Genomic DNA, 25,130 nt, shown 5'->3' on the forward strand with positions numbered 1-25,130 from the left:
AAAACAACAAAGCAGCCTGGTGCTTGTCTTTCTGTTAGGTTGTGTTGACGTGAAGTGGGTCTATTTGTGGTGACTGAGGGTCCCTGTCAGGGTGTTCTCCAGTGGACTGTAAATACAGAGAGCTAGGCATGAATCTCCCTGAGTGAGGGCCTGCTCTACTCTGACATGGCCACTGCCGCTCACCCAAACCAATCAATGCCTATCGATTGACTTACAGGTACTTCACATTCATTCACGTCTGCAGCTAACATCCCAGAAAGATTTTGAGTGTCATTTGAGCTCAGTTAATCTGGTAATTTGTGTTGTCACGTTGTCTGAGGTGTCTGTTTTTTGCAACCAAGACAAAGAAAGGGGGATTTATGTAGTTTCCTTATATTACAAATAGATGTCAAGACTTTATGTAGTTTAAACAAACTATGTTTCTTTATATTACAAAGAGATGTCAGGACTTTATGTGGTTAAAGGAGAGTGCACAATTTTTAACATGAATAGTTTTTAATCAACAAATGATGAACATTTGGGCAGTCTTGATACCAGATTTTGAACATAAATGCAATGGTTCATTGGATCAGTAAATCTTTGCTCATACATAGCTGCCATCTAGTGGCCAAAATCTAAATTGCACCTGGGCTGGAGTAATACATTATGGCCTTTCTCTTGCATTTCAAAGATTGTACAAAAACAAATACAAAATAACAGTTTTATTGTAATTTCTTTTACCAGATCTATTGTGTTATATTCTCCTACATTCCTTTCACATTTCCACAAACATCAAAGTGTTTCCTTTCAAATTGTCACGTTCTGACCCTAGTTATTGTGTTAATTGTTTGTTTTAGTTGGTCAGGACGTGAGTTGGGTGGGCATTCTATGTTTTGTGTGTCTAGGTAGTTTTACACCACACGGTACTGTTTTCGGTTTTCGTTATTCACGGTACGTTTATTGTTTTGTATAGTGTTCAGTTTATGTGTTTAATAAACAACCATGGACACTTACCACGCTGCGCCATTGGTCCTCCGATCCTTCTCGCCTCTCCTCTTCAGACGAAGAGGAGGAAAACCATTACAGAATCACCCACCAACCAAGGACCAAGCGGCGTGGTAACAGACAGCATCAGCAGCAGCAGCAGGAGCAACAGCAGCAGCAGTAAAAGCAGCAACAGGAGAAGCAACAGAAGCAGAAGAAGCAGCAGCAGCAGGAGAGGCAGCATTATCTGGACTATACAACTTGGGAAGAGATAGACAGGTGGACGGTCGACCCAGGGAGAGTTCCGGAGCCCGCCTGGGATTCGCTGAAGCAGTGTGAGGAGGGTTACAGGAGAATGAGGTTGGCGAAACGAGCACGGTGGCGCGGTAGGAAGCCCGAGAGACAGCCCCAAAAATGTATTGGGGGGTGGCACAGAGAGAGTGTGGCAAAGTCAGGAGCCAGTCAGGAGCCAACTCCCCCTGTTTACCGTAAGGAGCCATGGATGGAATCAGAGCTGTTGGCGAAGCTGAGGGATGAGTCTGAGAGGGTGGAGGAGTTATTGGACAGATTGGAGGAGAGTGAACGGATGGGAGATGAGGAGACACTCAAGGAGTTGTTAATAGAATTGGAGGAGAGTGAAGAGAGAGAGCTGTTGATTTGGCGTAGTATGCAAGGCATTCGCCCTGAGGTGCGTGTCCCCAGCCCAGTACCACCAGTGCCGGCACCCCGCACCAGGCTGTCTCTCCGTCCCATCACTACAAGTGCTCCCGCCTGTCCGATACCAGAGTTTCCGCTCCTCAGTCCAGAGGCGCCAGAGCTCCTCAGTCCAGAGGCGCCAGAGCCCTCAGTCCAGAGGCGCCAGAGCCCCTCAGTCCAGAGGCGCCAGAGCCCCTCAGTCCAGAGGCGCCAGAGCCCCTCTGTCCAGCTTTGCCAGAGCCTTCCTCCTCTTCAGCACTGCCAGAGTCTCCCGCCTGTCCGGCGCTGCCAGAGCTTCCGCCCCTCAGTCCAGAGGCGCCAGAGCCCCTCAGTCCAGAGGCGTCAGAGCCCCTCTGTCCAGCGTTGCCAGAGCCTTCCTCCTCTCCCGCGCTGCCGGAGTCTCCAGTCTGCCCAGCGCCGCCTGAGCTGCCCATCTGCCCAGCGCCGCCTGAGCTGCCCATCTGCCCAGCTCCATCAGAGTCTCCCGTCTGTCCAGAGCTGCTAGAGTCTCCCGTCTGTCCAGTGCTGCCGGAGACTCCCGCCTGTCCGGCGCTGCCAGAGCTTCCGTCCCTCAGTCCAGAGGCGCCAGAGCCTCTCAGTCCAGAGGCGCCAGAGCCCCTCAGTCCAGGGGCGCCAGAGCCTCTCAGTCCAGGGGCGCCAGAGCCCCTCTGTCCAGTGCTGCCAGAGCCTTCCTCCTCTTCAGCACTGCCGGAGTCTCCCGCCTGTCCGGCGCTGCCAGAGTCTGCCGTCTGTCCAGAGCTACTAGAGTCTCCCGTCTGTCCAGAGCTGCTAGAGTCTCCCGTCTGTCCAGAGCTCCTAGAGTCTCCATCTTTCCAGAGCTGTTAGAGTCTCCCGTCTGTCATGAGCTGCCAGAGCCGCCAATCTGTCATGAGCCACCAGAGGCGCCAGTCAGCATGGAGCCGCAAGAGCCGCCAGTCAGCGTGGAGCCGCCAGAGCCGCCAGTCAGCATGGAGCCACCAGAGCCGCCAGTCAGCGTGGAGCCGCCAGAGCCGCCAGTCAGCATGGAGCCACCAGAGCCGCCAGTCAGCGTGGAGCCACCAGAGCCGCCAGTCAGCGTGGAGCCACCAGAGCCGCCAGTCAGCGTGGAGCCGCCAGAGCCGCCAGTCAGCATGGAGCTGCCAGAGCCGCCAGGCAGCGTGGAGCCGCCAGAGCCGCCAGTCAGCATGGAGCCGCCAGAGCCGCCAGTCAGCTTGGAGCCGCTGGAGCCGCCAGTCAGCCAGGTTCTGCCAGAGCCGCCAGTCAGCCAGGAGCCACTGGAGCCGCCAGTCAGCCAGGATCTGCCAGAACCGTCAGTCAGACAGGTTCTGCCAGAGCCGCCAGTCAGCCAGGAGCTGCCAGAGCCGTCAACCAGCCTGAGCTATCTCTCAGTACTGAGCTACCTCTCAGTCCTAAGCTACCCTGCAGGCCTGAGCTACCCCTCAGTCCTGAGCTACCCCTCGGTCATGAGCTATCTATCAGTCCTGAGCGACCCCTCAGTCCCGAGTTACCCCTCAGTCCTAAGCTTTATCTAGCTTAAACAAACTATGTTTCCTTATATTACAAAGAGATGTCAGGACCTTTATTGCAGGAAGAGAAAGAGAGTGATAAAATATAACAGCGAGACAGAGTGAAAGGGAAAAACTAATAAGGAAACCTGTTTTTCTGCAAGAGCACAGCTGTAGACGTGCAAGAATATTACTCACTAGATGTTGATAGAGAAGTCATGGAGAAAAATATAGTTTTGTATGAGAGGGTCAGGTGTGTTTGGCTTCAACATTTACATAGAGTATGTATGTGTGTGTGTGCAAACTGCTGCTGGTGGGCCCCAGCATGACTGATGAGACTGGACCAATCAGCAGCCCAGCTGTGTTTTCCATCGACACATTCCTTGGAACTCACACACTCTCTCATTCTCTCTGTGGGGCTATGAAGAGCGCCCCCTAGGGATGCGACCCTTAGCCTGCGAACGCACGGGTGCCTTGCAAAACGCTTATCACAACACAGCAGCCTGCAGGAGACACACAGGGGGATTCTCTCTCTCCTTCCCCTGCCATGTGGATCACTGCAACCTGCAGCAGCAACCACCACAGTACTGTACCAGTACTCATATCAACCTGGTGGGTTTCTAGGTGAAACACAAACCTAGTGGGTTCTAGGTAAAACACATAAACCTGGTGGTTTCTAGGTGAAACACATAAACCTAGTGGGTTCTAAGTAAAACACATAAAACTAGTGGGTTCTAGGTAAAACACATAAACCTAGTGGGTTCTAAGTAAAACACATAAACCTAGTGGGTTCTAAGTAGAACACATAAACCTAGTGGGTTCTAAGTAAAACACATACATCTAGTGGGTTCTAAGTAAAACACATAAACCTAGTGGGTTCTAAGTAGAACACATAAACCTAGTGGGTTCTAAGAAAAACACATAAACCTAGTGGGCTCTAAGTAAAACACATAAACCTAGTGGGTTCTAAGTAAAACACATTAACCTAGTGGGTTCTAAGTAGAACACATAAGCCTAGTGGGTTCGAGGGTAAAACACATAAACCTAGTGGGTTCGAGGGTAAAACACATAAACCCAGTGGGTTCTAAGTAAAACACATAAACCCAGTGGGTTATATGTAAAATACATAAACCTAGTTGGTTCAAAGTAAAACTGTCACACCCTGACCATAGTTTATTTGTATGTTTCTATGTTTTGGTTGGTCAGGGAGTGATCTGAGTGGGCATTCTATGTTGGATGTCTTGTTTGTCTATTTCTATGCCTGGCCTGATATGGTTCTCAATCAGAGGCAGGTGTTAGTCATTGTCTCTGATTGGGAACCATATTTAGGTAGCCTGGGTTTCACTGTGTGTTGGTGGGTGATTGTTCCTGTCTCTGTGTTTTGCACCAGATAGGGCTGTTTTCGGTTTTCGCACGTTTGTTATTTTGTCAGTTTAATCGTGTATAGTTTCTTTATTAAAATAAAATGAATCACAACCACGCTGCATTTTGGTCCGCTCCTCCTTCCCACAACGAAAGCCGTGACAGAATCACCCACCACAACAGGACCAAGCGGCGTGGTAACGGGAAACAGCAAAGGCAGCAGCAGGAGCACCAAAAAAAGGACTTTTGGATTTGGGAGGAAATCCTCGACGGGAGAGGACCCTGGGCTAAATCAGGGGAGTGTAGCCGCCCCAAGGAGCAACTAAAGGAGGAATGGACATGTGAGGAGGAATTATTCGGAGAAGGACCCTGGGATCAGCCTGGAGAATATCGCCGCCCCAAAGAAGAACTAGAGGCGGTTAGAGCTGAGAGGTGCTGGCATGAGAAGGCAGCGCGGTGACGCGGATGGAAGCCTGAGAGTCAGCCCCAAAAATTTCTTGGGGGGGTGGCTCACAGGGAGTATGGCGACGCTAGGTAGGAGACCTGCGCCAACTTCCTGTGGTTACCGGGGGGCTAGAGAGACCGGGCAGGCACCATGTTATGCTGTGGTGCGCACGGTGTCTCCAGTGCGGGTGCATAGCCCGGTGCGTTCTATTCCAGCTCCACGTATCGGACGGGCTAGATTGAGCGTTGAGCCAAATGCCATGAAGCCGGCTCTACGCATCTGGTCCCCAGTGCGTCTCCTTGGGCCGGCTTACATGGCACCAGCCTTACGCTCGGTGTCCACGGTTCGCCTGCATAGCCCAGTGCGGGCTATTCCACCTTGCCGCACTGGCAGAGCGACCGGGAGTATTCAACCAGGTAAGGTTGGGCAGGCTCTGTGCTCAAGAGCTCCAGTGCGCCTGCACGGTCCGGTCTACCCAGTACCACCTCCACACCCAGCCCTCCGGTGGCAGCTCCCCGCACCAGGCTTCCTGTGCGTGTCCTCGGCCCATTACCACCAGTGCCAGCACCACGCATCAGGCCTACTGTGCGCCTCGCCTCTCCAGCGTTGCCGGAGTCAATCACCACCTTCCGGAGACACCTGAAACCCCACCTCTTTAAGGAATACCTAGGACAGGATAAAGTAATCCTTCTCACCCCCTTAAATGATTTAGATGCACTATTGTAAAGTGGCTGTTCCACTGGATGTCATAAGGTGAATTCACCAATTTGTAAGTCGCTCTGGATAAGAGCGTCTGCCAAATGACTTAAATGTAAATGTAAAATGTCTCCTGCCCGTTTAGTGCAGCCAGAGCTGTCAGTCTGCATGGAGCAGCCAGAGCTGTCAGTCTTCATAGAACAGCCAGAGCTGCCAGTCTGCATGGAGCAGCCGGAGCTGCCAGTCTGCATGGAGCTGCCAGTCTGCAAGGAGCTGCCAATCTGCAAGGAGCTGCCAGTCTGCAAGGAGCTGCCAGTCTGCAAGGAGCTGCCAGAGCTGCCAGTCTGCATGAAGCAGCCAGAGCTGCCAGTCTGCAAGAAGCCACCAGAGCTGCCAATCTGCCAATCTGCATGGAGCAGCCAGAGCCGCCAGTCAGCATGGAGCAGCCAGAGCCGCCAGTCAGCATGAAGCAGCCAGAGCTGCCAGTCAGCATGGAGCAGCCAGAGCCGTCAGTCTGCCAGGATCCGCCAGTCAGCCAGACTCTTCCAGATCTGCCAGTCAGCCAGACTCTTCCAGATCCGCCAGTCAGCCAGACTCTTCCAGATCTCCCAGTCAACCAGACTCTTCCAGATCCGCCAGTCAGCCAGACTCTTACATTTACATTTACATTTACATTTAAGTCATTTAGCAGACGCTCTTATCCAGAGCGACTTACAAATTGGTGAATTCACCTTCTGACATCCAGTGGAACAGCCACTTTACAATAGTGCATCTAAATCATTTAAGGGGGGGGGTGAGAAGGATTACTTTATCCTATCTCTTCCAGATCTCCCAGTCAACCAGACTCTTCCAGATCTGCCAGTCAGCAAGACTCTTCCAGATCCGCCAGTCAGCCAGACTCTTCCAGATCTGCTAGTCAACCAGACTCTTCCAGATCTGCCAGCCAACCAGACTCTTCCAGATCTGCTAGTCAACCAGACTCTTCCAGATCTGCCAGTCAACCAGACTCTTCCAGATCTGCCAGTCAGCCAGACTCTTCCAGATCCGCCAGTCAGCCAGGACCTGCCAGAGCCTTCCTCCTCTCCACTGCTGCCGGAGTCTCACGCCTGTCCGGCGCTGCTGCCGGAGTCTCCCGCCTGTCCGGCGCTGCTGCCGGAGTCTCCCGCCTGTCCGGCGCTGCTGCCGGAGTCTCCCGCCTGTACGGCGCTGCTGCCGGAGTCTGAGGAGCCCCTCTGTCCCGAGCTGCCCCTCTGTCCCGAGCTGCCCCTCTGTCCCGAGCTGCCCCTCTGTCCCGAGCTGCCCCTCTGTCCCGTGTTATTTAGTGGGGTTGCCGAGGAGGTCACAGAAACGGACAAGGTGGGGGAGGACTACGGTGAAGTGGGGGCCACGTCCAGCACCGGAGCCGCCACCGCGGACAGATGCCCACCCAGACCCTCCCTGATAGGTTCAGGTTTTGCGGCCGGAGTCCGCACCTTGGGGGGGGGGTACTGTCACACCCTGACCATAGTTTATTTGTATGTTTTTATGTTTTGGTTGGTCAGGGTGTGATCTGAGTGGGCATTCTATGTTGGATGTCTTGTTTGTCTATTTCTATGTCTGGCCTGATATAGTTCTCAATCAGAGGCAGGTGTTAGTCATTGTCTCTGATTGGGAACCATATTTAGGTAGCCTGGGTTTCACTGTGTGTTGGTGGGTGATTGTTCCTGTCTCTGTGTTTTGCACCAGATAGGGCTGTTTTCGGTTTTTGCATGTTTGTTATTTTGTCAGTTTAATCGTGTATAGTTTCTTTATTAAAATAAAATGAATCACAACCACGCTGCATTTTGGTCCGCTCCTCCTTCCCACAACGAAAGCCGTGACAAAAACACAAACCTAGTGGGTTCTAAGTAAAACACATAAACCTAGTGGGTTCTAAGTAAAACACATAAACCTGGTGGCTTCTAGGTAAAATACATAAACCTGGTGGTTTCTAGGTAAAACACATAGACCTGGTGGTTTCTAGGTAAAACACATAAACCTAGTGGGTTCTAAGTAAAACACATAAACCTAGTGGGTTCAAAGTAAAACACAAACCTAGTGGGTTCTAAGTAAAACACATAAACCTAGTGGGTTCTAAGTAAAACACATAAACCTAGTGGGTTCTAAGTAAAACACATAAACCTAGTGGGTTCTAAATAAAACATATAAACCTAGTGGGTTCTAAGTAAAACACATAAACCTAGTGGGTTCTAAGTAAAACACGTAAACCTAGTGGGTTCTAAGTAAAACACGTAAACCTGGTGGGTTCTAAGTAAAACACGCAAACCTGGTGGGTTCTAAGTAAAACACATAAACCTAGTGGGTTCTAAGTAAAACACGTAAACCTAGTGGGTTCTAAGTAAAACACATAAACCTAGTGGGTTCTAAGTAAAACACAAACTTGTACTGTAGTGGTCAAGGTAAAACACAAACTTGTACTGTAGTGGTCAAGGTAAAACACATAAACTTGTACTGTAGGGGTCAAGGTAAAACACATAAACTTGTACTGTAGGGGTCAAGGTAAAACACATAAACTTGTACTGTAGTGGTCAAGGTAAAACACATAAACTTGTACTGTAGGGGTCAAGGTAAAACACATAAACTTGTACTGTAGGGGTCAAGGTAAAACACATAAACTTGTACTGTAGTGGTCAAGGTAAAACACATAAACTTGTACTGTAGGGGTCAAGGTAAAACACATAAACTTGTACTGTAGTGGTCAAGGTAAAAAACATAAACTTGTACTGTAGTGGTCAAGGTAAAACACATAAACTTGTACTGTAGGGGTCAAGGTAAAACACATAAACTTGTACTGTAGGGGTCAAGGTAAAACACATAAACTTGTACTGTAGGGGTCAAGGTAAAACACATACACTTGTACTGTAGGGGTCAAGGTAAAACACATACACTTGTACTGTAGGGGTCAAGGTAAAACACATACACTTGTACTGTAGGGGTCAAGGTAAAACACATAAACTTGTACTGTAGGGGTCAAGGTAAAACACATACACTTGTACTGTAGGGGTCAAGGTAAAACACATAAACTTGTACTGTAGGGGTCAAGGTAAAACACAAACGTGTACTGTATGTGTCAAGGTAAAACACATAAACTTGTACTGTAGGGGTCAAGGTAAAACACATAAACTTGTACTGTAGGGGTCAAGGTAAAACACAAACGTGTACTGTATGTGTCAAGGTAAAACACATAAACTTGTACTGTAGGGGTCAAGGTAAAACACATAAACTTGTACTGTAGGGGTCAAGGTAAAACACAAACGTGTACTGTATGTGTCAAGGTAAAACACATAAACTTGTACTGTAGGGATCAAGGTAAAACACATACACTTGTACATTAGGGGTCTAGGTAAGCCGTAGCTTAGAAGGCAAGGGAAGCCAGCGAGCATTTGGCCTCCCTTGATTAAAAAAACTAATAGCCAATCAGCATTGAGCTAAACTGACAGCTCAACTGTGACTGGTCCTTGCACATCCAAAAAAAGTATCAAGAGAAGCCAGTTTGGATTTGGCTTCACTCCTGTCATATCACATTGAGATAAATATGTCATTGACAGAAACAACTTGAATTCATGCATCTCGTTGTGTTGTTGTCCTCCTGTGGACTTCTAGCTGAAATCAACCCTTTCCTAAATGAGCCATGGATGGAGATTTGGGCTTGTGGTTTCTCCGTACTGGTCAAACATAAAAAAATGTATTTTACCTTTATTTAACTAGGTAAGTCAGTTAAGAACAAATTCTTATTTTCAATGACGGCCTAGGAACAGTGGGTTAACTGCCTGTTCAGGGGCAGTACGACAGATTTGTACCTTGGCAGTACGACAGATTTGTACCTTGTCAGCTCAGGGCTACTAGTCCAACGCCCTAACCACTAGGCTACCACTAGGCTACAATGCCGCCCCATGACGATTCTGATCCAACCATAGATTCATACATTGTGCCCGTGGACTTGAAGGGATGGAAGTTCAATAAGTAGCTAGATTCAGAAGGCTAATGTTAACTAGTTAACGTTGCCCATGAAGGAAGCTAGGCTAGCGAGCAAGCATTTTAGCCAGGTAGCCTAGGACAAAAAAAGTGTGTACTGTATAACAGAGTCATAGACCATTTTGTCAACATGAAAGCGAGGAGGATGGCATTGGTGGTAAGGAGTGTCCAGTGAGTCCAATCTTGGTTTGGGCAAACTCTCAAAACGTTTTTTAGATAGATGGCAGCAAGCCACTACATAAGAAAACACAACACTTAAACAATACATGAATTGCCCTATAACAATGACAAACAGTCCCCACACACTGTTAGGGCCTACATAAATCTGTCCCAACAGCAGATCTTTCTTTTCAGCACCATGGAGTGTCTCCTTTCCACTTCTACACCTGGCTATCAGCGGAGCCTTGTCTGGAAGTGAAAGTTCATTCAGCCTCATTTAGGCCTTTAAAAAAACAAGATAGCTGATATGAGGTTTCTATTGACAATTGAGATGTAGAAACTATGGCATAAGGGAACGATGAGCGGATAAGAGGCACTCCGTAATTTCGATTAAGACATTAATGAGCGAGCTAAGACAGACGTAGTCAATATAACAATTTGTTCAGCACTTTTGAAGTGTACAGCTACAGAATTCGGAACATGGGCCGTTCTTACAGCATTGTCCCTGTGCACCAAGTCAGAACCATAGGCTAAGTTATAAGGGGACCAAATTATTAGGGTGAGGCATATGAGCTACTAACAGCTTACTACACAACATACACTTAGTATTACTTTCTTAGCTACAGTATATATATCTCCCTGGCATTCTGTATTACATCATTTATGCAGCAGCATACAATACATTTTTGAACTCATCGTAGTGCTGTGCTCACTTGAACAGGAAGGTGGTACGGCGGTCCTTCTTGTGGGCAAATTTTGTCATGAGACTTTGTCATAAAAGCCTGTCATTCTCTGGATTTATGGTGCTTTCAAGATGTGAACTCTGAAAAAACAAGGTCCAATCATGACATCGGTGATCTTCAGGTCACTAGGCCCGAAAGAGAAAGAGGCCCGAGTTCCCGACTTCACAGTTGTCTTGAACTCACTGAAGTCTGAGATTTCCCAGTTCTGAGTTTCCAGTTGTTTTGAATGCGACAGAAGTCATGCTGGATTGACCACATGACCAACGTATTTAACCTTTTCTGGTCCATGGTGTTACGTGTGAATATTTATCCTTTTAAGCTTGGAAAAGAGACCCTTAAACACAGTCTTGGCCCACACACCCTCTCCACTGAGTAGCAGGGAAATCAAAATAGTGATTGCTTTGCAACGCTTGCAGTTAGCCAATGATTCCTTCCAAACCACTCATTGTTGAATTTGCGATTTCCAACTTGTTGTGTAATGTTTATGTCCAATGGCTAATGAGCTCCAATGCGTTTTATCTATAATTTCTCTTCATAGGATTGAAGGACTGAAAAGGATTTGCCAGTAGATTGTGGATGTGATTCATGATGATGACTGCTTGTCTAGCTTTCTAGCTGAGATTTTGAAAGTATGATGTTGACATGATCAGTCCAATCTAAGGTACGGTAGATATAATGTGATTTTACATAATTTTATCTGTTGCCAATGACCTTGAGCCTTCTAGGATGGGAACTTCTAATGTAAATCTATGGCAGCACCCAAAGGGGCTTGAACTTTACATCTCTCTGTAGATTTTGTGGTGACGTAGTGTCCCCATGAGTGAATTTCTTTTTACATTGTTTGCAAACTGATATGTGACAAGTATTAATGTCAAAATAACGTGCAAAACAGGCAACCAAATGACAGGTCGCTGCTGGGTGAGTCAACATGCTTTTCTACTTGCACGCACGCACGCACACGCACACACACACACACACACACACACACACACACACACACACACACACACACACACACACACATACATCTGAACCATGGACAGCCACATCATATTTAGGTTACATTGACTGGACTAAATTGTTTTCGGTATCTTTCAGTTGTCACTGTATTAGAATAAGCATAGGTGATTTGATGATGTTGAAATGTTCATGTTAAAATAGTGGAGGCAGCTCCTGCTTTCTTTGTGACTTGTGGTAACTCTCCGTGATTCTAAATCAATAGTTGTTTAGTCGTCTGAAAATGTCTGAAACATTAACTTGCTAGACCCTGCTGTAGGTCATGTAACTGTTTGTTACATTTAAATTGTACCTTTTATAACTAGCCAAGTCAGTTAAGAACAAATTCTTACTTGCAGTGATGGCCTACACCGGCCAAACCCGGAGGACGCTGGGCCAATTGTGCGTAGCCCTATGGGACTCCCAATCACGGCTGGTTGTGATACAGCCTGGATTTGAACCACGGTGTCTGTGGTGACACTTCTAGCCATGAGATGTAGTGCCTTAGACCGCTGCACCTATGAGGAGCCCGCAATATGCTTTGTGGACTTCACCAGAGAGAGGTTGCTCTCCAGTTTTAGGCCTATATATCACGGTCGCAAGGCATATGAACTAACAGGTTAAAGAGCAAACAACACAATTATCACAACACATCGGTTGTAATATGGCTTTTTGTGTTTTTGGGCTCGGTTTCCCTAGTGAATTTACCCACTCACCACTACTGCGCTAGACCAAAATAGTGATGGACCAAGTAAATCAATAATCCCAGCCACCCACTCTGCCGTCTGTGTGCAGTAGAACAATAATTGCCACTTTGTCCATTTACAATGTGTGTTTGTTTTTCCTGGTGAAAACAGTGACGTTGGTAAAAATCTCCACAGAAGAGCAGCAATTGGATATCATTGGCATACTGCACGGTTGGCACAGTGCCACCATACAACACACTTTCCCCTCATTTTAAACATGCATGAGAAGAGCAAGTTCACTGTCCGTGCCGTTTTTACAGAAAACACAACAGTTGGTTTTTCCAACACCAGATTTGTGAAACATGTTCTGCACCTCTCGGCTCTTCCTATCGGATGAATGGCACTAGTTTGGTGTTGCATGGTTACATTGGTCAAATCAAATAGCTTGTAAAAATGAGTATGAATAAAGGCCATTTATTTATTAATTTAGTATGAATCCAGGAAATTAATCAATTCATTTTGTATGAATACAGGAAATGAATCAATTAATTTAGTATGAATACAGGAAATGAATACATTCCTTTAGTATGAATACAGGAAATTAATACATTCCTTTAGTATGAATACAGGCCATTGATGTATTAATTTAGTATGAAAAGGCCTTTTATTTATTAATTTAGTATGAATACAGGTCATTTATTGGGCAAAGGTAAAGGGCAAAGGTAACAAATATGGAGTAGCCCCACAATAACTACAGGGTTTTACAATACTGCTCATCTGTAAATCTCACTAACTCCATTTCCCATCTCTCATGTCTTGTTAAATCAGGAATCCAGATTCCAGATTGCTCAAGTGGTTAGCGGTCAGCCAATCAGCAGTCAGGGCTTGAACCACCCAGTTTATAGTGGTGTTTAGTGAGCTCCAGTTACCTCAGATATCAACATAGGACTGTGGTTCAAGTTGGTTAGGCTCAGACAGTCTGAGTGATACTCCGCATCAGATAAGTTCCCAGCAGCACAGCTCACAGCTAATTATTCATCTGGTTGTGGTTACAACCTTTCATTCACTGTAACAGAGCGATCAATGCCCTGTAAAACAGCACCAAAGTGAAAATATATTTAGGGGGTCTGCTTCACTGTGAAATGGCCCGTCCACCAGATCACAGGCTACGTCCAGCCTGCCCTCTCCCTGTTTTTGACCTGTGACCTTACAGCCTCGGACCACATGCACATACACAGACAGACCCCCATGCTCAAGGCCCTCCCCAGCGGCTGACCCTAGACAGGGAGAGGAGCCATAGGCTTGCACAGGGGACCAGTCTGGGGCTGGGTGGTGGGAGGGAGGACAGCATGTGTTGGGGCTGGTTTCTCAGAGCCTGCCTCCGACAGAGCAATCAGTATCCAGAGGCACCACTATTGGTTCCCTCTGGGGAGAGAAATGATAGTGCTGGGGATAGGAGCTGTTTGTCTTCATTACCCATAGGCCCTAGAGCTCATGGTCTCACACACACACACGCACGCACGCACGCACGCACGCACGCACGCACGCACGCACGCACACACACACACACACACACACACACACACACACACACACACACACACACACACACACACACACACACACACACACACACACACACACACACACACACACACACTTCGCCTCCCTCTCTGTGTTCAACCTTGTTCAGCCTTCATGCGAGAGCAAAACCGGAGTGACGGCCAACATTACTAACAATCCCAATTACTGTAGGCATTTACTGTAGGCAAGCTTCTGAAAAAGCTTGTGTGAATGTGTGTGTGTGTCTGGAGTGAGGTGACACGGTGAGGGTGTAGGTTCAGGAAGAGATGTGACATACTAGTGGTAATGGTGAGAGAAACCCTGTGTTACTGGCTGCCTCTGGACAAAGCCTGCAAACTCTGACTGCGTTCTAAAATGGGTGTGAAACAGTCTCCTCTGCAAAACAGCTGGGTCTCCTAATATCTCTCTCTCTCTCTCTCTCTCTCTCTCTCTCTCTCTCTCTCTCTCTCTCTCTCTCTCTCTTTCTCTCTCTCTCTCCCTTTACTGTGTCTCTCTCTTGCTCACTCTCCCTTTACACTCTCTCTCTCGCTCCCCCTTTCCCTCACTCACTCCCTTCCTCCATCTACCTTGCCTTCTCTCAGTCACTCTCTCACTCTCTAGCTTTTGCTGCCTCCTTCACTCTTTCTCTCTCTCTCTAGCAGGCACACATACACAGATAATACTGCGGCTACATACTGCTATAGCAACACACTGCAGCAGGCAGGCATACACCACTGCAGCCTTTCACCAGAGTAGTTATTTCTCTCATGACCTTAGGATGAATAGCAACCCAGGCAGCTTCTCAAATCAATCATATTCCCTCTGTTCACATCAACAACAATGCATATTGTACCTGCATAAAATATATAAATAAATCCTATTATGACAGGAAAAGACAACCCAGAAAAATCCAGGAAAACAGAACACTACAGAAGGGCTATATCTTATCACACACATTCAATACTAGGCATTATGCATTATGCATTCTGCATTCTTCATTCTGCATTCTTCATTCTTCATTCTGCATTCTGCATTCTTCATTCTTCATTCTGCATTCTTCATCCTGCATTCTGCATTCTGCATTCGTCATTCTGCATTCTTCATTCTGCATTCTTCATTCTTCATTCTCCATTCTTCATTCTGCATTCTTCATCCTGCATTCTTCATTCTGCATTCTTCATTCTGCATTCTTCATTCTTCATTCTGCATTCTGCATTCTTCATTCTGCATTCTTCATCCTGCATTCTGCATTCTGCATTCGTCATTCTGCATTCTTCATTCTCCATTCTTCATTCTGCATTCTTCATCCTGCATTCTGCATTCTGCATTCGTCATTCTGCATTCTTCATTCTCCATTCTTCATTCTGCATTCTTCATCCTGCATTCTGCATTCTGCATTCGTCATTCTGCATTCTTCATTCTGCATTCTTCATTCTTCATTCTCCATTCTTCATTCTGCATTCTTCATCCTGCATTCTGCATTCTACATTCTGCATTCTTCATTCTGCGTTCTGCATTCTGCATTCTGCATTCTTCATTCTCCATTCTTCATTCTGCATTCTTCATTCTGAATTCCTTCATTCTTCATTCTTCATTCTGCATTCTTCATTCTGAATTCCTTCATTCTTCATTCTTCATTCTTCATTCTGTATTCTTCATTCTGAATTCCTTCATTCTTCATTCTTCATTCTGCATTCTGCATTCTTAATTCTTCATTCTTCATTCTTCATTCTGCATTCTTCATTCTGCATTCTTCATTCTGCATTCTTCATTCTGCTTTCTGCATTCTTCATTCTTCATTCTGCATTCTTCATTCTTCATTCTTCATTCTGCATTCTTCATTCTGCATTCTTCATTCTTCAATCTTCATTCTTCATTCTGCATTCTTCATTCTTCATTCTTCATTCTGCATTCTTCATTCTGCATTCTTCATTCTTCATTCTGCATTCTTCATTCTGCATTCTGCATTCTGTGTGTCCTGTGTGGCTCAGTCGGTAGAGCATGGCGCTTGCAACGCCAAGCGTCGTGGGTTCGTTTCCCACTGGGGCCACCCATATGCAAAAGTAGTGGCCCCAGCCGACTTGTAAGTCGCTTTGGACAAAAGCGTCTGCTAAATGGGATATATTTTGCATTCTTCATTCTGTATTCTTCATTCTTCATTCTGCATTCTTCATTCTTCATTCTGCATTCTGTATTCTTCATTCTTCATTCTGCATTCTTCATTCTGCATTCTGCATTCTTCATTCTGAATTCCTTCATTCTTCATTCTGCATTCTTCATTCTTCATTCTTCATTCTGCATTCTTCATTCTTCATTCTGCATTCTTCATTCTGAATTCCTTCATTCTTCATTCTTCATTCTGCATTCTGCATTCTGCATTCTTCATTCTGAATTCCTTCATTCTTCATTCTTCATCCTTCATTCTTCATTCTGCATTCTTCATTCTTCATTCTGCATTCTTCAATCTTCATTCTTCATTCTTCATTCTGCATTCTGCATTCTGCATTCTTCATTCTGCATTCTGCATTCTTAATTCTGCATTCTGCATTCTTCATTCTTCATTCTGCATTCTTCATTCTTCATTCTGCATTCTTCATTCTTCATTCTGCATTCTGCATTCTGCATTCTTCATTCTGAATTCCTTCATTCTTCATTCTTCATTCTTCATTCTGCATTCTTCATTCTTCATTCTGCATTCTTCAATCTTCATTCTTCATTCTTCATTCTTCATTCTGCATTCTTCATTCTGCATTCTTCATTCTGCATTCTGCATTCTTAATTCTGCATTCTGCATTCTTCATTCTTCATTCTTCATTCTGCATTCTTCATTCTGCATTCTGCATTCTGCATTCTTCATTCTGCATTCTTAATTCTGCATTCTGCATTCTTCATTCTTCATTCTTCATTCTGCATTCTGCATTCTGCATTCATTCATTCATTCATTCATTCATTCAGGTATATATGTTTTTTTTGCCAACCCTGTTCATATCAAGCTTCCTACCTAACTGTTGGCTAAACACAGCAAAATATTGTCAGTTTACCTCCCTTCACCATATTTTCTGCCATTTTTTTATTGATATCATCTGGGTAAACCCCTCCCCCAGCCTGTGGACACCCCGATATGCCCTGTCTCGTCGCCTGCCTTGCCTCCCCTCCAGAGCGAAACACACACACAAAAACACACACACACTTCCTCTGTGCAGCAAATCACTCATTCTGCCACAAGACAGAGAAGACAGTTGCATCGCTGTTGGGAAGAATGAGGAGAAGAGATTTGGGAAGAATGAGAAGAAGAGATTTAAGAGATTACAGAGCTCACCTAAAAAAAAACATATGCCACTGGTTGAGAGAAATTGTCATTGTTTTTTAGCAGAATTATGTGAGGTTTTATGTGTTGTTGCTGGTGTGTCATGGTCAGTTTAGCACAGAAAATACCATCCTCGTCAATCTGTCGCAATTGGCGGCCACCTAATCCTGCCTAATGGGCGGGCGGGCCATGATCTTGACAATATCCAACACGCCATCTCTTTGTTCATACATGCTCCAGCCATACACTCTGCATCATGCCAGTATTCCATCTTCTCTGACAGACAGGCCATGGTTCAGTACTCACTGCTTTGGACATGAACAGTGCTGGTGGAGTTGGAGTTCCCCAGAAGGTTCTCTGCCACACACGTGTAATTCCCAGAATGCTCCAGCTTGGCTCTGCTGATCTGGACCCTGGAGTTCCTCCTGTGGCAGACACAAACATTTGACTCAAGGGAACCGACATGACATGGAAACACAACAAGTGTCTGGGGACAGAGGACGACAACACAACAGGCATGGAAGAACCTACTGTAGCCTTTCAACAAAAACGGGGAGTCGCCATTCAAACCAGATTAGAGCGGGATAGAAGCCAGTTAGTCAGAGTCGATTTTGATGCAGTTTGTAATTTCAGCAGGTAAGAATTTCCAGGAAGGTAAAGATTTGCAATATGGAACACTGAAGAATCTAGGGCCCGTCCTATTCATCAACCCAGTAACCAACTTTCATTTAAAAGGCCACCTAGTCGCTAAACACTTCTACGCTGCAAAGTATACTTTCTGTTATTTCACTAATGAAGGAATTTGCTCATAAATCCCTGGCATACTCTCATAAATAATGTGTCTCTGTGTTGATGTTTCACTTTCGAAAATGCTTTTCATCTTTTGGGTCAGCTGCTAAAAGCATTAGGAGAAAACTACTGAAGGAGAAATTATTGCCACGCAGTGACTTTTGACATTTGTCTGTTTTGCTAATACTACCACATGCTAAATAAATTAGGAGCTTCAAGGGATTGTAGATGGACTCACTGGCTGGACTTTATTTTGACATCTCTGCTTTTCTTGAGCTCACTGCCATCTTTGAACCATTTGTAGGTAGGGCTGGGGTTTCCTGTAGCCTCACACTTGACCGTGAGCCTGCTCCCCTCTTCCACCATCAGGTTCCTCAACCGCTTCAACTTTGGGGCATTAGCTAAACACAGAGAGAGAAACAGAGGTGATATTAGACATTTTTAAATTAAATGGGACACGCTTGAAATGGGTTTAAGACAAGAGACAGAGAAAGAGGAAAACTTTTTGTGTATCATGTTTACTGTTAATGTCTGATTGTTTTCATCTTTCTTTTGTTTAAGTCTCTTTGTTGGTTTTTGTCATTGTTGTTTTGTTTATTGTTTATTTCACTTGCTTTGGCAATGTAAACACATTTGCCATGCCAATAAAGCCCCTTTGAACTGAAATGAGAGCGAGAGAGAGAGAGGGAGAGGGGAATAGAGAGGGTGATGTGGAGAGAGTTGGGGGGGGGGGGGTACACAGAGACCCAGAAAGACAGAATGAGAATCTCAATGGCATACTCCTCGCGTCCTCTCTCCTTCTCAAAGACATTGGATGAGAAAGCCAGAGGTCCCTCCCCTCTGTCCTTCTCTTCCAATGGGTTTTGAGGAGGCGAGGAGAGAGAATGTGAGGAGTATGCAACTGAGATTCTCCCAGAGACACAGAAAGACAGACATGTCATGTCACCAAGAGCTCAGCCATCATCTCTCTCGTATAGCCAGATGAGGTCACCAAAGCTCAGCCTCTCTCATATCTCTAGACTAAGTCAGAGTCACTGTCAAACAGGATACATTTTACATTGTCTTCAATCGAGTAGCTAGTTTCAGTTTTTATGAATGCTTGAAGCGGTATGCTTCAAGCATTCACTACTGAATGGAACAAAAAAGATATTTGGGATGATATGCTTCAAAGAACACAAGACATAACTGAATCTAATACCAGAAAAGGGATGAACTGCCCTCAGAATGTGATATGCTCTCAGAACTGCTCTCAGAATGCAGTATGCTCTAATAATTCCTCTCAGATTGAGATGGGGTCTAAGAGCTGCTCTCAGAATGCGGTATGCTCTAAGAACTGCTCTCAGAATGAGATATGCTCTAAGAATGAGGTATGCTCTAAGATCTGCTCTCAGAATGCAATATGCTCTAGGAACTGCTCTCAGAATGTGGTATGCTCTAAGATCTGCTCTCAGAATGCAATATGCTCTAAGAACTGCTCTCAGAATGCATTATGCTCTAAGATCTGCTCTCAGAATGCATTATGCTCTAAGATCTGCTCTCAGAATACGACATGCTCTCAGAATGCAGTATGCTCTAAGAATTCCTCTAAGATTGAGATATGCTCTAAGAACTGCTCTCAGAATACAGTTTACTCTAAGAATTCCTCTCCGAATGTGATATGCTCTCAGAACTGATCTCAGAATGTGGTATGCTCTAAGAACTGCTCTCATAATGTGATATGCTCTAAGAACTGCTCTCATAATGAGATATGCTCTAAGAACTGCTCTCAGAATGCAATATGCTCTAAGATCTGCTCTCAGAATGCAATATGCTCTAAGATCTGCTCTCAGAATGCGATATGCTCTAAGAACTGCTCTCAGAATGCAATATGCTCTAAGATCTGCTCTCAGAATGCGATATGCTCTAAGAACTGCTCTCAGAATGCAATATGCTCTAAGATCTGCTCTCAGAATGCAATATGCTCTAAGATCTGCTCTCAGAATGCAATATGCTCTAAGAACTGCTCTCGGAATGTGATATGCTCTAAGAACTGCTCTCAGAATGCAATATGCTCTCAGATCTGCTCTCAGAATGCAATATGCTCTCAGATCTGCTCTCAGAATGCGATATGCTCTAAGAACTGCTCTCAGAATGTGATATGCTCTAAGAACTGCTCTCAGAATGCAATATGCTCTAAGATCTGCTCTCGGAATGTGATATGCTCTAAGATCTGCTCTCAGAATGCAATATGCTCTCAGATCTGCTCTCAGAATGCGATATGCTCTAAGAACTACTCTCAGAATGTGATATGCTCTAGGAACTGCTCTCAGAATGCTATATGCTCTAAAATCTGCTCTCGGAATGTGATATGCTCTAAGAACTGCTCTCGGAATGTGATATGCTCTAAGAACTGCTCTCAGAATGTGTTCTTAGATGCTCTTAGAAAGAAATACAAGACCTACTAATCGTTGCTCAGATCTCTAATTTTTAAACCCAGATCTATTTATTTCTCTCTACTTATTTTGTCTATATTGTGCCATTTTTGTAAGCCATAGATCGACAGAAAATGATTGTTAAGGATGTTGCTAGATGTGCATTCAAGAAGGAAATGACACCAAGTTGTTAAATGCACTACAAAATGAAGAGGAAGCATACACTTATCACTTACATGTCTGTTAATTACCTTTCATTACCATGTATGAAGCTACTTATTTCATGTCCATCTCACCGTAGACACAAGTTGTATCGTTAGCTGCCTTTCTGTTAGCATATATAGTGCATTCATAAAGAATTCACACCCCTTGACTTTCTCCACATTTTGTTGTGTTACAGCCTGAAATTAAAATGGATACAATTTAAGATTTTTTTTGTCACACAATAGCCAATAATGTGGAATTATGTTTTTCCAAATTTTTATACATTTGTCAAATATGAAAAGCTGAAATGTCTTGACTCAATAAGTATTCAACCACTTTGTCATGGCAAGACAAAATAAGTGCAATAGTGTTTAACATGATTTCTGAACGACTACCTCATCTCTGTACTCCACACATACTGTACAATTATCTGTAAGGTCCATCAGTCAAGGAGTGAATTTCAAACACAGATTCAACCACAACGACAAGGGAGGTTTTCCAACGACTCGCAAAGAAGGGCAGCTATTGGTAGATGGGTAAAAATAAAAGAAGCAGACATTGAATATCTCTTTGAGAATGGTGAAGTTATTACACTTAGTTATTATTACACTTTGGACTACAAAGATACAGGTGTTCCTTCCTAACTCAGTTGCCGGAGAGAAAGGAAACCACTCAGAGACTTCCCCATGTGGCCAGTGGTGACTTTAAAACAATTACAGAGTTTAATGGCTGTGATAGGAGAAAACTGAGGAAGAATCAACAAAATTGTAGATACTCCACAATACTAACGTCATTGACAGAGTGAAAAGAAGGAAGCCTGTACAGAATATAAATATTCCAAAACATGCATCCTGTTTACAGTAAGACACTAAAGTAAAACTGCAAAAAAATTGGCAAAGAAACTTTATGTCCTGAATCCAAAGCATTATATTTGGGGCAATCCAATACAACACATCACTGTGTACCACTCTCCATATTTTCAAGCATGGTGGTGGCTGCATCATGTTATGGGTATGCCTGTCATAGGCAAAGACTAGGGAGTTTCTTTTAGGATAAAAATTAAGGGAATAGAGCTAAGCACATGCTGAATCCGAGAGTAAAACCTGGTTCAGTCTGCTTTCCAACAGACACTGGGAGACAAATTCACCTTTCAGCAGGACATAACCTCAAACGCAAGTCCAGCAAGTTGCTTACCAAATGACATTGAATTTCCATGTATATCAATGATCAACAAACAAATTGACAGAGCTTGAATAATGTGCAAATATTGTACAATCCAGGTGTGCAAAGCCCTTAGAAACTTACGCAGAAAGACTCACAGTTGTAATCTGCCAAAGGTGATTCTAACATGTATTGACTCAGGGGTGTCAATACTTATGTAAATTCGGGGGTATTGTGTGTAGATGGGTGAGAAAGTCCGGGGTCAGCGACGAGGGTCCCCACACCAGAGGCACTACCTAAGTGGGGTGAGCCAGAGGTGGAGCGGGGTCTACGTCCCGCACCAGGGCCGCCACCACACCTATGTCTCTATGTCTCTATTTGGTTTGGTCAGTGTGTGATTTGGGTGTGCATTCTATGTTCTGATTTCTATGTTTTGGCCGGGTATGGTTCTGAATCAGGGACAGCTGTCTATCGTTGTCTCTGATTGGGAATCATCCTTAGACAGCCTTTTTCCCTTTTGTTATTGTGCGAAGTTGTCTTTGTTAGTGGCACTGTAGCCCTCATAAGCATCACGGTCGTTTGGTTGTTTCTTGTTTTTGTTGGCAACATTTTAAATAAAGAAATGTACGCTCACCACGCTGTGCTTTGGTCCACTTCTTCAGACGATTGTGACACTGCCAATTATATAGTTACTTCTCCCATTCTTCTTATTTCATATTTTATATATGAATATATATATATGGTGTTTTTGTTCTACCTTATGTTATTTTTAGAACTACTTTGATGTTGATTACTGCATTATTGGGTTTAGAGCTGACAAGAAAGGCATTTCACTGTACTTCTGCATGTTACATTACAACTTAAAACTTGAAACTGAAACTAGCTACCTTCTATCACTGGGAATACCTCCGGTTTCCATAGAGCTACAAGGCTAGGGGGTATTGTATCTGATTTAGCTGCTAAATGCACATATCCATCAAATGGACACATGTCCAGGGTTAGACCATAGAATACACTGTCATGGCCTGTTAGCTAATGACCAGAGACTATAGAGTCAAGGATTTGAAGAGTGCAACAGGATGGACGCTTGGAGCCTTAGTTAGCAAGCTAGACAACAGAGAGCCCAGCCCAGCTCTGGAAGGATGGATGGGTGGGTGGAGGGAGGAAGGGAGGGAGGGAGGGAGGATGGGCTGTAAAGTTTGTGGTCTCCTCCCTCCCTATGGTCCCTGGCCTGCTCTGCTGTCACAGCTGACACCTGCACACATGTTAGTAGAGGACTGGGATTCCCCCAAGGTACAGAGGGGAGGGGTGAACACTGGTGAAAGGGAGGGGCTTCTGAAGAAGAGGTTTCAGTTTTCTCTCGCTCTCTCTTCTCTGTCAGTTTTTCAGTCACGTTATCACAGTAAGTCATCATGAATTTCCAAATAATTCCCTCATGCCTGAAACCCTGACTCTTGTGTCAATATGCTGTCTACACACTCACAGCAGAGTAGCATACATAATTTTATGGTAGTCAAACATGTTTAGCCTATCTGGTATTCGGCCATTTGGGGTTCAATACAATCAAAAATACAACATAAATGATATAAGGACTTCAATTCAAACTGGACACGGCAGATTTTTTTAATGGAATATCTATATAGGCGTACAGAGGGCCATTATCAGCAAACATCTCTCCTGTGTTCCAATGGCACGTTGTGTTAGCTAATCCAGGTTTATCATTTTAAAAGGCTAACTGATCATTAGAAAACCCTTATGCAATTATGTTAGCACAGCTGAAAACTATTGTCCTGAGTAAAGAAGCAATAAAACTAGCCTTCTTTAGACTTGTTGAGTATCTGGAGCATCAGCATTTGTGGGTTTGATTACAGGCTCAAAATGGCCAGAAACAAAGAACTTTCTTCTGAAACTCGTCAGTCTATTCTGGTTCTGAAATATGAAGGCTATTCCATGCAAGAAATTGTCAAGAAACTGAAGATTTTGTACAACGCTGTGTACTACTCCCTTCACAGAACAGCGCAAACTGAGAGGAGTGGGAGGCCCCAGTCAATCTGGAAAATGTCAAGAACTTTTAAAGTTTCTTCAAGTGCAGTCGCATAAACCATCAAGCGCTATGATGAAACTGACTATCATGAGGACCGCCACAGGAATGGAAGACCCAAAGTTACCTCTGCTGCAGAGGTTAAGTTCATTAGAATTACCAGCCTCAGAAATTGCAGCCCAAATTAATGCTTCACAGAGTTCAAGTAATAGACACATCTCAACATCAACTGTTCAGAGGAAATTGTGTGAACCAAGCCTTCATGGTTGAATTGCTGTAAAGAAACCATTACTAAAGGACACATAAGAATAGACTTGCTTGGGCCAAGAAACACAAGCAGTGGACATTAGACCGGTGGAAATTTGTCCTTTGGTCTGATGAGTCCAAATGGGAGATTTTTGGTTACTACTGCTGTGTCTTTGTGAGACACTTGTGAGTGAAAGGATGATCTCCACATGTGTATTTCCTACCGTGAAGCATGGATGAGGAGGTGTTATCGTGTGGGGGTGCTTTGCTGGTGACAATGTCTGTGATTTCTTTAGAATTCAAGGCACACTTAACCAGCATGGCTACCACAGCATTCTGCAGCGATACCCCATCCCATCTGGTTTGCTCTTAATGGGACTATCATTTGTTTTTCCACAGGATAATGACCAAACTCACCTTCAGACTGTGTAAGGACTATTTTAGAAAGAGAGTGATGGAGTGGTGCATCAGATGACCTGGCCTCCACAATCACCCGACCTCAACCAAATTGAGATGGTTTGGGATTTTGTCAGACTGCAGAGTGAAGGAAAAGCAGCCAACAAGTGCTCAGCATATGTGGGAACTCCTTCAAGACAGTTGGAAAAGCATTTCAGGTGAAGCTGGTTGAGAAAATGCCAAGAGGTGGCTATTTGAAGAATCTCAAATATAAAAAACACTTTTTTGGTTACTACATGTGTTATTGTGTTAATGTGTTATTTATTTTTTAAACATTTCTTTTACCCCTTTTTCTCCCCAATTTCGTGGTATCCAATTGTTGTAGTAGCTACTATCTTGTCTCATTGCTACAACTCCCATACGGGCTCGGGAGAGACGAAGGTTGAAAGTCATGCGTCCTCCGATACACAACCAACCAAGCCACACTGCTTCTTATCACAGCGCGCATCCAACCCGGAAGCCAGCCGCACCAATGTGTCGGAGGAAACACTGTACACCTGGCAACCTTGGTTAGCGCGCACTGCGCCCGGCCTGCCACAGGAGTTGCTGGTGTGCGATGAGACAAGGATATCCCTACCGGCCAAGCCCTCCCTAACCCGGACGACGCTAGGCCAATTGTGCATCGCCCCACGGACCTCCCGGTCGCAGCCAGTTATGACAGAGCCTGAGCGCGAACCCAGAGTCTCT

The 25,130-nt window shown here is 44.8% G+C and overlaps 1 protein-coding gene across 2 annotated transcripts in view; it reads right to left on the reverse strand.

Moving 5' to 3' along the window:
* LOC135544157 (pro-neuregulin-2, membrane-bound isoform-like) overlaps nt 1-25,130 on the reverse strand; it is a 121,312-nt gene that overhangs the window by 70,070 nt on the left and 26,112 nt on the right. For both annotated transcript variants that reach the window (XM_064971569.1, XM_064971568.1), the window contains exons 2-3: nt 18,163-18,325; nt 17,442-17,560 (exon numbers count right to left, since the gene is read on the reverse strand). In XM_064971569.1, the coding sequence (XP_064827641.1) occupies nt 17,442-17,560; nt 18,163-18,325 (282 nt within the window). The remainder of the gene's footprint in view (nt 1-17,441; nt 17,561-18,162; nt 18,326-25,130) is intronic.

This window comes from Oncorhynchus masou, chromosome 8 (assembly GCF_036934945.1).
Source record: "Oncorhynchus masou masou isolate Uvic2021 chromosome 8, UVic_Omas_1.1, whole genome shotgun sequence".
Lineage (NCBI taxonomy): Eukaryota > Metazoa > Chordata > Actinopteri > Salmoniformes > Salmonidae > Oncorhynchus > Oncorhynchus masou.